Consider the following 13,557-nt stretch of genomic DNA (forward strand, 5'->3'; position numbering starts at 1 on the left):
TCCACACAGTAAACAAAATACAGTGAGAAAGGAGACTTAAAGGTGGACGGCTGCTTCTCACTCAGGGCTGCTGTTATGCTAATGAGGGAGAGATGGGCACGAGTGGGCGGGGCTTTCCCTCTCTGATGACACGTACAAAGGGAGAATGTCAATCAAAGTGTTTCTGCAGACAGTTATCATCAAGTCTGATTATAATAAATACAATTAATTCATCTTTAGCATTAGAGGCTGGAGATACTCACACACTGCTGACATTTAACTGGGTTTAAGCCCTGCTTAAAAGGGAGCTTTGCATAATAGGTGCCCTTTAATCATTTAGCCTTGAACTGTATGTGGCTTGGTTGGTAAAGTTGGTGGCAGCATAGTAAAGCATGGTAAAGCATAGGTGGATGTGTTTAATATGTAAATATAAGAGGTGGTGTGAGAGCTGTATAATTCACACGGGGGGATTGTGGTTTGTCACTTTCACATGTTCCACACCCTCTATAATCCTGCAGCTCTGATCATCTCCAGCAGTGTGTCAGTAATGTGGTTTTAAAGGTGTGTTTGTCACCCTCACACACACACACACATACTCCTGTGCGCTCAACAGTGTTTTACCCAGAATCCTCTAGATTGATGCTTAAGGTCTGCAGGGTTCAGATGAATTATTAGACCTGACAGTTGTTGTTTTCTATCTGTCCTCTATATATGATTAAACTAAAAAAAACAATAAAAAATAAATAAATAAATAAAATATTGACATTTTTAAAGTTGATGAAATAGTGCTAAATGTAGTATTTGTATTGTGATTTTTTCATTGATCTTTATTTGAAATTAAATGATTTATAATAGTTTTTTATGTGCTTAATTTTAATTATTTAATTTAGAACATTTTTTGTAGTTTTTTATCATTTAATATATTTAAAATAAACATTTTTATGGGTATATATAGATATATTTCCCTCAATAATAGCTTTTATAATTATTTTTATTTATAATATATCTTATAGTAATACCATTTTATTTTGTTATTATATTTGCTTATTATTCTAATTGTTTTCAACATTACAGGACAAGGTTCTGTTACGAGTATTTACTATTTTAAAGGCATATATGTTGAGTTATTTTATTTGAACTGATTAATAAATGTACACTAATGAAACCTTATTATAAATGGCGTCTATTTTAACTTTTTAATTTAATTTTATTTAATTCTTTTGTCATTTTGTTTTTTATTTCTGTTCTTTTTTCTTGTTTTAGTTTCAGTCATTGTATTTTAATTATGTGTTTTTGTCTTGTTTTAAAGGTTTTCTGTGCACCTTGTATTTATTTTTCAGTGATAGTTTGGGTGTTTTTATTATGCTTTTGTCAGTTTTAGTTGGTTTCTATTTGGCTTTTTTATTTTGGTTTATGTTTAGGGTTTATTTTCTTATTTTTTAATGTCTGTTTATGTTCAGTGGCTGTTTGAGGTCTGGAGGGTTTGTCGTTTAGTCGACAGTCCTGTTATTAGATCTGACAGCTGTTTTCTCTCTGGCACTGAGACTCAATGAGTCTCACTCTCTCACACACACACGCATATTAACACACACACACACACGCACACACAGACACACACACGCTCGTGTCCCTGAAGACGAGGAGACAAGAGTGTGATTGATTGTGAGACACACAATCTGCTTCATTTATCTCTCAGCCCTCACGGCTGCAGTCCATCCCTCCCACACCAGACACACACACACACACACTCACACACACACACACACACACACACACACACTCACACACACTCACACACACTGGATACATGCACAATTAGACACACACATATACATACAAACAAGCACACACACACACTTAGACACACACACATACATACAAACAAGCACAGACGCACACACACACACACACACACTCAAATACACACACACACACACACACACACACACACACTCATACACACGCACACACACACACACTCACACACACTCACACACACTCACACACACTGGATACATGCACAATTAGACACACACATATACATACAAACAAGCACACACACACTTAGACACACACACATACATACAAACAAGCACAGACGCACACACACACACACTCAAATACACACACACACACACACACACACAAATACACACACACACACATACATACTGTAGACAAGATCACACACACACACACACATGTGAAACGTATTTTTATATATATGTATATAAACACAAAGACACAATTACACTCATATACACAAACGTGCTCACACACACAAACACAGTCATGCACATACATTCACACACATACACACTCGAAAACATATTCACAAACACACACAAACTTATATACACATACAAAATTACACACACACACACACACATAAACACAAGCACACATAAACAAATATACACACATACACATGATCATACACAGACACACACACGCACACACATCTTGCGCTCACAGTGTGAAATATGATTATCTGCAGATCCTCAAACACACATTATTACTGGCTCATGATCAGACAGGAAGTGAGTCTCCATTTCTGGGCTGTATTTATAGAAACGTCTGTTTCACTGAGTTTAACCTGATTAGTTTGTGGTGTTTCAGATGATTTGACTGTTTTCTAATAAGTGGTTTGAATCTTTCTCTTTCTTATTTTAATGGATATGAGCAGTTCCAGCGTTATGGATGTGACATTTGCAGTAAAAACTCAAAACATAAAGTTCAATTCAATTCAATTCAATTCCCCTTTATTTGTACAGCGCTTATACAATGTAGATTGTGTCAAAGCAGCTTCACATAAAAGGTCATAGTAAATAGGAACAGTGTAGTTCAGTTTGTAGTGTTTAAGTTCAGTTCAGTTTAGCTCAGTTCAGTGTGGTTTAATAATCACTACTGAGAGTCCAAATATTGAAGAGCAAATCCAACGATGCGCAGCTCTACAGATCCTGAACCATGCAAGCCAGTGGCGACAGCGGAGAGGGAAAAAAAACTTCACTAAAGGCGGAAGTGAAGAAAAAAAACCTTGAGAGAAACCAGGCTCAGTAGGGCACGACCATTTTAATTTCTCCGCTGGCCAAACGTCTTGTGCAGAGCTGCAGTCTCAGTGGCGGAGGCTGGAAGCTGGCCTCAGCGAAGACTCGTCTGTCTCTGGAGCGTCATAGGAATCAGTCTCATGTTCTCCACTCCTCCATGACCATCACAGTAGTTGTTCAGGATTCGGCCAGGTCCAGGATATGGAAACCTTGGGATCATCTCGTCGTTGGTCTTGGATCGAATCAGTGACTCTGCATAGTCTGAGGGCCTCGGGAAGAGTATCCCCAGGTGGAAGTGGAGAAAGATAATAATTAGCGTAGCTGATGTTCACAGTGTATATCAGCAAGATGCATAACCTGTGTGGAAGCCCCCTAAGTGGTGCACTAAGTGTATGCTTTACTGAACAGATAGGTCTTTAATCTAGTTTTGAATTGGGAGAGTGTGTCTGAGCCTCGGACGTTATCAGGAAGGCTATTCCAGAGTTTAGGAGCTATAAATGAGAAGGCTCGACCTCCTTTACTCGACTTTGCTATTCTAGGTACTACCAGAAGTCCTGAGTTTTGAGATCTTAAAGAGCGAGTTGGATTGTAGCGAGACAGAAGATTGGTTAGATAAACAGGAGCTAGATTATTTAAAGCTTTATATGTAAGAAGCAATATTTTAAATTCAATACGAAACTTAACAGGCAGCCAGTGTAAGGAGGATAAAATTGGGGTGATGTGATCAAATTTTCTAGACCTGGTTAGAACTCTGGCAGCTGCATTTTGTACTAATTGAAGTTTGTTAATAGAGGATGCTGGGCAGCCAGCAAACAGTGCATTACACTAGTCCAGCCTAGAAGTCATAAAAGCATGGACTAGCTTTTCTGCATCTGAGATGGATAGCATACTTCGTAACTTAGCTATATTTCTCAGATGAAAGAAAGCAGTTTTTGTGACATGGGATATATGATTTTTAAAAGTTAAATTGCTGTCTAATATGACACCCAGATCTTTTATAGTAGAACTAACGCTAACTTTGTATCCCTCTAATTGTAGGTCGAGTTGTGAGATCTGCTGTGTACAGGATTTAGGCCCAATAAGTAATAATTCTGTTTTGTCTGAGTTTAAGAGAAGATAATTGTTGGTCATCCAGTCTTTAACATCTTTAATACACTCAGTTAGCTTGGACAGATTAGACGTCTCGTCAGGTTTAGTTGAAATATATAATTGAGTATCATCTGCATAGCAGTGAAAGCTGATCCCATGTCTTCTAATAATGTCTCCCAGGGGTAGCATGTATATTGTAAACAGTAAAGGGCCTAAAACTGATCCTTGAGGCACCCCGTATTTTACTGGGCTGATTTGTGAAGGCTGTCCATTTATATTTACAAACTGGTAACGGTCAGATAAGTATGACTTAAACCATTGTAGGGCCTGTCCCTGGACACCTGTAGACTTTAAGCGATTAATAAGGATACCAGTCAGAGAGAAAGTACACGTTAGCATTATATTGAAACAACAGTTTATTATTTCCAGAACAGCTGACCACAGAGTTATGAGAGCACAAACAAATCAATCTGTAAACATGTTTTATACTTTGAATGGGGAAAATAAAAATGTGTTATGGACGTGACCAAAAAAGTATGTGAGTTTGCAGTATACAGCATACTTTGTGGAAATGTTGTGTATTAAACTACACAACCCAAAATAAATAATGCTAATCAAAAGGATAAGAGTCGGCTCTATAGAACAAAAATGATTTTATTTTATTTAATATTTTTGAATTTCTGACGTCTCTCGGTTATAGATGTGACGTCTCTCGGTTATAGATGTGACATCTCTCGGTTATAGATGCGACGTCTCTCGGTTATGGATGTGACGTCTCTCTGTTATAGATGTGACGTCTCTCGGTTATGGATGTGACGTCTCTCTGTTATGGATGTGACGTCTCTCCGTTATGGATGTGACGTCTCTCGGTTATGGATGTGACGTCTCTCGGTTATAGATGTGACGTCTCTCGGTTATGGATGTGACGTCTCTCTGTTATGGATGTGACGTCTCTCCGTTATGGATGTGACGTCTCTCTGTTATGGATGTGACGTCTCTCGGTTATGGATGTGACATCTCTCGGTTATAGATGCGACGTCTCTCGGTTATGGATGTGACGTCTCTCTGTTATAGATGTGACGTCTCTCGGTTATGGATGTGACGTCTCTCTGTTATGGATGTGACGTCTCTCCGTTATGGATGTGATGTCTCTCGGTTATGGATGTGACGTCTCTCGGTTATAGATGTGATGTCTCTCTGTTATGGATGTGACGTCTCTCGGTTATGGATGTGACGTCTCTCCGTTATAGATGTGACGTCTCTCGGTTATGGATGTGACGTCTCTCTGTTATGGATGTGACGTCTCTCGGTTATGGATGTGACATCTCTCGGTTATAGATGCGACGTCTCTCGGTTATGGATGTGACGTCTCTCTGTTATAGATGTGACGTCTCTCGGTTATGGATGTGACGTCTCTCTGTTATGGATGTGACGTCTCTCCGTTATGGATGTGACGTCTCTCGGTTATGGATGTGACGTCTCTCGGTTATAGATGTGATGTCTCTCTGTTATGGATGTGACGTCTCTCGGTTATGGATGTGACGTCTCTCGGTTATGGATGTGACGTCTCTCTGTTATGGATGTGACGTCTCTCTGTTATGGATGTGACGTCTCTCCGTTATGGATGTGATGTCTCTCCGTTATGGATGTGATGTCTCTCCGTTATGGATGTGACGTCTCTCAGTTATGGATGTGACGTCTCTCAGTTATGGATGTGACGTCTCTCGGTTATGGATGTGACGTCTCTCGGTTATAGATGTGATGTCTCTCTGTTATGGATGTGACGTCTCTCGGTTATGGATGTGACGTCTCTCGGTTATGGATGTGACGTCTCTCTGTTATGGATGTGATGTCTCTCCGTTATGGATGTGACGTCTCTCAGTTATGGATGTGACGTCTCTCAGTTATGGATGTGACGTCTCTCGGTTATAGATGTGATGTCTCTCTGTTATGGATGTGACGTCTCTCGGTTATGGATGTGACGTCTCTCGGTTATGGATGTGACGTCTCTCTGTTATGGATGTGACGTCTCTCCGTTATGGATGTGACGTCTCTCCGTTATGGATGTGACGTCTCTCGGTTATGGATGTGACGTCTCTCGGTTATAGATGTGATGTCTCTCTGTTATGGATGTGACGTCTCTCCGTTATGGATGTGACGTCTCTCTGTTATGGATGTGACGTCTCTCGGTTATAGATGTGATGTCTCTCTGTTATGGATGTGACGTCTCTCGGTTATGGATGTGACGTCTCTCTGTTATGGATGTGACGTCTCTCCGTTATGGATGTGACGTCTCTCGGTTATGGATGTGACGTCTCTCGGTTATGGATGTGACGTCTCTCGGTTATAGATGTGATGTCTCTCTGTTATGGATGTGACGTCTCTCGGTTATGGATGTGACGTCTCTCGGTTATGGATGTGACGTCTCTCTGTTATGGATGTGACGTCTCTCTGTTATGGATGTGATGTCTCTCGGTTATAGATGCGACGTCTCTCGGTTATGGATGTGACGTCTCTCTGTTATAGATGTGACGTCTCTCGGTTATGGATGTGACGTCTCTCTGTTATGGATGTGACGTCTCTCGGTTATGGATGTGACGTCTCTCGGTTATAGATGTGACGTCTCTCGGTTATGGATGTGACGTCTCTCTGTTATGGATGTGACGTCTCTCCGTTATGGATGTGACGTCTCTCTGTTATGGATGTGACGTCTCTCGGTTATGGATGTGACATCTCTCGGTTATAGATGCGACGTCTCTCGGTTATGGATGTGACGTCTCTCTGTTATAGATGTGACGTCTCTCGGTTATGGATGTGACGTCTCTCTGTTATGGATGTGACGTCTCTCCGTTATGGATGTGACGTCTCTCGGTTATGGATGTGACGTCTCTCGGTTATAGATGTGATGTCTCTCTGTTATGGATGTGACGTCTCTCGGTTATGGATGTGACGTCTCTCGGTTATGGATGTGACGTCTCTCTGTTATGGATGTGACGTCTCTCTGTTATGGATGTGACGTCTCTCCGTTATGGATGTGATGTCTCTCCGTTATGGATGTGATGTCTCTCCGTTATGGATGTGACGTCTCTCAGTTATGGATGTGACGTCTCTCAGTTATGGATGTGACGTCTCTCGGTTATGGATGTGACGTCTCTCGGTTATAGATGTGATGTCTCTCTGTTATGGATGTGACGTCTCTCGGTTATGGATGTGACGTCTCTCGGTTATGGATGTGACGTCTCTCTGTTATGGATGTGATGTCTCTCCGTTATGGATGTGACGTCTCTCAGTTATGGATGTGACGTCTCTCAGTTATGGATGTGACGTCTCTCGGTTATAGATGTGATGTCTCTCTGTTATGGATGTGACGTCTCTCGGTTATGGATGTGACGTCTCTCGGTTATGGATGTGACGTCTCTCTGTTATGGATGTGACGTCTCTCCGTTATGGATGTGACGTCTCTCCGTTATGGATGTGACGTCTCTCGGTTATGGATGTGACGTCTCTCGGTTATAGATGTGATGTCTCTCTGTTATGGATGTGACGTCTCTCCGTTATGGATGTGACGTCTCTCTGTTATGGATGTGACGTCTCTCGGTTATAGATGTGATGTCTCTCTGTTATGGATGTGACGTCTCTCGGTTATGGATGTGACGTCTCTCTGTTATGGATGTGACGTCTCTCCGTTATGGATGTGACGTCTCTCGGTTATGGATGTGACGTCTCTCGGTTATGGATGTGACGTCTCTCGGTTATAGATGTGATGTCTCTCTGTTATGGATGTGACGTCTCTCGGTTATGGATGTGACGTCTCTCGGTTATGGATGTGACGTCTCTCGGTTATGGATGTGACGTCTCTCTGTTATGGATGTGATGTCTCTCTGTTATGGATGTGACGTCTCTCGGTTATGGATGTGACGTCTCTCGGTTATGGATGTGACGTCTCTCGGTTATGGATGTGACGTCTCTCTGTTATGGATGTGACGTCTCTCCGTTATGGATGTGACGTCTCTTGGTTATGTATGTGACGTCTCTCGGTTATGGATGTGACGTCTCTCTGTTATGGATGTGACGTCTCTCGGTTATGGATGTGACGTTTCTCGGTTATGGATGTGATGTCTCTCGGTTATGGATGTGACGTCTCTCGGTTATGGATGTGACGTCTCTCCGTTATGGATGTGATGTCTCTCGGTTATGGATGTGACGTCTCTCGGTTATGGATGTGACGTCTCTCCCTTATGGATGTGACGTCTCTCAGTTATGGATGTGACGTCTCTCGGTTATGGATGTGACGTGTCTCGGTTATGGATGTGACGTTTCTCGGTTATGGATGTGACGTCTCTCGGTTATGGATGTGACGTCTCTCGGTTATGGATGTGACGTCTCTCCGTTATGGATGTGACGTCTCTCGGTTATGGATGTGACGTCTCTCGGTTATGGATGTGACGTTTCTCGGTTATGGATGTGACGTCTCTCGGTTATGGATGTGACGTCTCTCCCTTATGGATGTGACGTCTCTCGGTTATGGATGTGACGTCTCTCGGTTATGGATGTGACGTCTCTCGGTTATGGATGTGACGTCTCTCCGTTATGGATGTGATGTCTCTTGGTTATGGATGTGACGTCTCTCGGTTATGGATGTGACGTCTCGGTTATGGATGTGACGTCTCTCGGTTATGGATATGATGTCTCTCGGTTATGGATGTGACGTCTCGGTTATGGATGTGACGTCTCTCGGTTATGGATATGATGTCTCTCGGTTATGGATGTGACGTCTCTCGGTTATGGATGTGACGTCTCTCAGTTATGGATGTGACGTCTCTTGGTTATGGATGTGACGTCTCTCTGTTATGGATGTGACGTCTCTCCGTTATGGATATGATGTCTCTCGGTTATGGATATGATGTCTCTCGGTTATGGATGTGACGTCTCTCGGTTATGGATGTGACGTCTCTCAGTTATGGATGTGACGTCTCTTGGTTATGGATGTGACGTCTCTCTGTTATGGATGTGACGTCTCTCCGTTATGGATATGATGTCTCTCGGTTATGGATGTGACGTCTCTCGGTTATGGATGTGACGTCTCTCGGTTATAGATGTGACGTCTCTCGGTTATGGATGTGACGTCTCTCCGTTATGGATGTGATGTCTCTCGGTTATGGATGTGACGTCTCTCGGTTATGGATGTGACGTCTCTCGGTTATGGATGTGACGTCTCTCGGTTATAGATGTGACGTCTCTCTGTTATGGATGTGACGTCTCTCCATTATGGATGTGACGTCTCTCCGTTATGGATGTGATGTCTGTCCGTTATGTATGTGATGTCTCTCCGTTATGGACGCCTGAATTTGGTAAATCAAATATAATAGTCTGAAAACATTGACAGAGACATGTTTGAGTATTACTAAAGTACTGTCAAATACTTGCTTACACAGAAACGGTTTCCATATTTTGATGAAAACTTAATTTTTGTTCATGGGAAGGTGCATGGAATTGCTCATGTAACTGTTTCATAAAACTGTTTTGTTCAAATGCACAAAAATATATGATCTATATTGACGGGGAAATGGATAAAAGTATTGTACTCATTTATTGCTGAGCACTAATTCTCATTTTATGTTCATGGACACATTTTATTTACAAAATACATTCAGGAAATCAATGATTTGAATGTTTATTGTAAAAATATGAATCATATTAGACTAGAATATTAGACTTTCAAACATCAAATATCACCAATATCATGTAGTAATCAATATTTTCTCTGACAGGTGACGAAACCTCTGAGCTTCACTAAACGACAATTCGACGTGGAGGAAGATGATGTGGACAAGCTTGCGCTCAAGTGAGTGTGTGTGTATGTGTGTGTGTGTGTGTGTGTGTGTGTGTGTGTGTGTATGTGTAAACATGCATAAGAGCATGCCTGTGTGAGAGAGTGAGAAAGAGTGTGTGTGTGTGTGTGTGTGTGTGTATGTTTCTCAGAAGCAGCCTGTGATGACGTAACTGAGAATGTTACTACATAAACTGGCCACAAACACACACGATGCATCATTCTCTGTGTTTACGAGTCGCACTCTTAACACATTTTGTCCATTTTGCTTTATTTCATCATGTTTTTTCCTTTTCACTTTGGGATTTTACTTAAAACATAAAGTGCTTTATAAATAAATGTATTATTATTATTATTACTGTTGTAAAATGCCAATAATAATAATAAATGAATAAATAATAATACACTGCAACTCTCTGATGATTCAAAGCTCTCCTTTCATTTTCACTTGTAAGTCACTTTTAATAAATAAATAAAAGTAAACATTAATGTAAATGCTTCTGTTCTCAGGGTGGACCTGTGGAACGCCAGTAACCTGAAGTTTGGCGATGAGTTTCTGGGAGAGGTACGGGTGCCGCTGAAGGTGCTGGGACAGGCGGGTGTTCACGACGCATGGTAGGAGCCTCCGCATGTGTGTGTGTTCAGTCTGAGAGAGATGAACAACCCAAGGCTCATCGGGGATACATGCACAGGGCTACATATTTGGAGAGCATACATCTGGCCGCATTTGTGCGTTAAACAAAAGCTATGGGGCGATGTGACTTCTGTTTCTTTTTGCGCTATTTCTGACTGATTACCTCCATATGTACAACTCTTCCAGTGTGGTCAGTTTGCTCAGTAGGTTGTCTTGTACAGCTTGGGACGTGGAGCGGGGATTCTGGGGTTCGAGTCTGGCGAAGGACAGTTCCAGAAACTGAGTAAAACTAAACCAAAAAATAAATAAGTGTGAAATTGTGGTAAAAGAATGTGCTTTTCTCTTCTAGTTTGCTTGTGAAAACACTATCAGTTGGGTTAAGAAAGGATGTGGGTCAGTCGATATTAAGTTTATATATTATGTACAAGTCGGCCGGACGTGTAAAGGGGCATGTGCGATGAGCTGACATGGACCTGCAACCTGTTTGAGATTGTCAAAAAAAAAAGTTGACAGCGGCCTCTAGTGTATTTATGAGAAATGGCAGGCATTGCTTAAAATCTAGACAGGGGCCTGGGTAGTGCTGTCGCCTCACAGCAAGAAGGTCGCTGGTTCGAGCCTCGGCTGGGCCAGTTGGTATTTCTGGGTTTGCATGTTCTCCCCGTGTTGGCGTGGGTTTCCTCTGGGTGCTCCGGTTTCCCCCACAGTCCAAACACATGCGCTATAGGGGAACTGATCGACTAAATTGACTGTAGTGTATGAGTGTCTGTGTATGGGTGTTTCCCAGTACTGGGTTGCAGCTGGAGGGGCATCCGCTGTGTAAAACATGCTGGATAAGTTGGTGGTTCATTCCGCTGTGGCAACCTCGGATTAAAAGGGACTAGTCTGAAAGAAAATGAAGAGCGAATGAAAAGTGTAGACAGTGACCTCTAGTGGATCTACGAGAAATGGCACATATGAGAAAATGTGGTCCAGTAACATATTTGTGATTTGAAGTAATATATATAAAGCACTCTCTGGTGGATTTACAAGAAATGGCACTGATGAGAAAAACATGGGCCAGTATTGTATTTGAGATTGTCAAAAATGTACACAGCGCCCTCTGGTGGATTTTTTGTGAAATGCATGAGCAAACATGGCCCAGTAATGTATTTCAGATTTGCAAAAATTGTGACATTGAGCTCTAGTGAATTTATGAGATTATGGGGCCCAGTGACATATTTGAGAATGTCAAATTTGTAGACAGCGACCTCTAGTGGATGTACATAAAACACACACATATGAGCATAGTAATGTATTTGAGATTGCAGAAAAAAGCAGACATCGCCTCGGCCGTGTGTTTCACAGTTCCCAAAAGTGCATCTCTGGGCAGGTGACTCCAATGAGCCTAGGGTGTTATTGCAGACGTCATCATCATCATCATTATCATCATCCGCTCTGACTCTTTCAGGTACTTCCTACAGCCCAGAGATAACGGCAATAAATCAGTGAAGGCGGATGAGCTGGGCTCGCTGAGACTCAACATCGTTTACACTGAGGACCACGTGTTCCCGACGGAGCATTATAACCCGCTGCGAGACCTGCTGCTGCAGTCCGCACACATACAGGTCAGTCACACACACACTCATATAGTTGACCTTATTCTTCACATGAGACAACAACCATTTACTTGTGTTTAAAAGAAGTTTAATAGACGTCTAATAGATGTCTACACATTAGCCGCATATCCACTGTCGGGCCAGGGCTTTTACCGAGCCAAGCCGGGACATTCGCCCGGGAGGTTCAGCAGTGAGGCCGAAATCATGTCGCATTTCCACTGTCGGGCCACTGTCGCCCCCAGGACGTCCCCCAAATCAAACATCACACAACCCGCCCAGTTCAGTGTGAATCAGGCAGGCAGATAAAGCACACCATTCTACATTCTTTCAATTTTTTTTATTTTACCACATCAAATAACAACATATACACTTGTTTGAGGACATAGAACACATCTTTTACTTGAATACTTGAATGTTACTTGAAGTTATTCCTAATCCATTTGTAAAGCAGCACTGCACAGGGCTGGATGACAGAGAAGAAGCTATAGTTTCTAGTTTCACTCACCCAATAAAGGCTCTGTTTGCACGATTTGATTAATCTTATCGTAACCAAATACTTTATAAATAATATTTCAACACTCCTCCATTGTTTATTATTTTTAGAAAGTATCTAAAATCTTTTTTTCTGAGAGGCCTGTGTAAAATGAAAGTTTAAATTAAAACAGTTTAATTTCTGCATTGTATATACCTGCATTGTTATAGCTTTTGTTTAATGTGATATCCGATATTTGTAATTCTTTAAATGATATCAATATAGCTCAGGCTATTTTATCTTGATATGACACTTGTGTTGAGCCTACAGAAGTGGACACGCAATCAATCAAGTTTTGTCTTTCTGTTGTGTTCATGTTTTGTATTATCTTCAAAATAAAGAAATAAAGAAAGAAACCCAGCCGCTCGCAGCATCAACAGAGCTGTGAAGCGAGCGCTCTTTCGCCAGGTCTCTCACACACACACACACACACACACATACATACAGGCATCTACACGCACACATATCATGCACAAACACACCGTTTAAACTTGACAAAAACTCTCGACAACCTTTACAGGCTGCTGTGTCTTTAATATGGTGTAAAGATTATTATGCGTTATTGAAATATCAAGGAGGACGCAGCAAAGAAAAGTCACTTATTAATTAAAGCTTTACTATTTATGCAGCAGCCTTACATTTAAAAGAGAAACATAAGAGCGATCATAAGCAAAAGACCCCTAGCCTATAAGGTGTTTATTGGAATAGCCCAGGGTAAGGGAACCTATGGCCCGGGAGCCACATGTGGCTCTTTGACCAAAAATATGAGGCTCTCCAGCTGTCTCCCTTCAATAAACAATGAAAACTGTCACCTAAAATCAGTTTCCTTTTGAAAATACAATTAAAATGAC

At 41.6% G+C, this 13,557-nt stretch overlaps 1 protein-coding gene across 1 annotated transcript in view; it reads left to right on the forward strand.

The window, feature by feature from the left end:
* Nucleotides 1–13,557, forward strand: part of rasa3 (RAS p21 protein activator 3) — a 69,618-nt gene that overhangs the window by 36,049 nt on the left and 20,012 nt on the right. The window contains exons 8-10 of the mRNA XM_056464025.1: nucleotides 9,887–9,960; nucleotides 10,456–10,560; nucleotides 12,027–12,183. Coding sequence (XP_056320000.1) covers nucleotides 9,887–9,960; nucleotides 10,456–10,560; nucleotides 12,027–12,183 — 336 coding nt within the window. The remainder of the gene's footprint in view (nucleotides 1–9,886; nucleotides 9,961–10,455; nucleotides 10,561–12,026; nucleotides 12,184–13,557) is intronic.

Source organism: Danio aesculapii, chromosome 1 (assembly GCF_903798145.1).
Source record: "Danio aesculapii chromosome 1, fDanAes4.1, whole genome shotgun sequence".
NCBI lineage: Eukaryota > Metazoa > Chordata > Actinopteri > Cypriniformes > Danionidae > Danio > Danio aesculapii.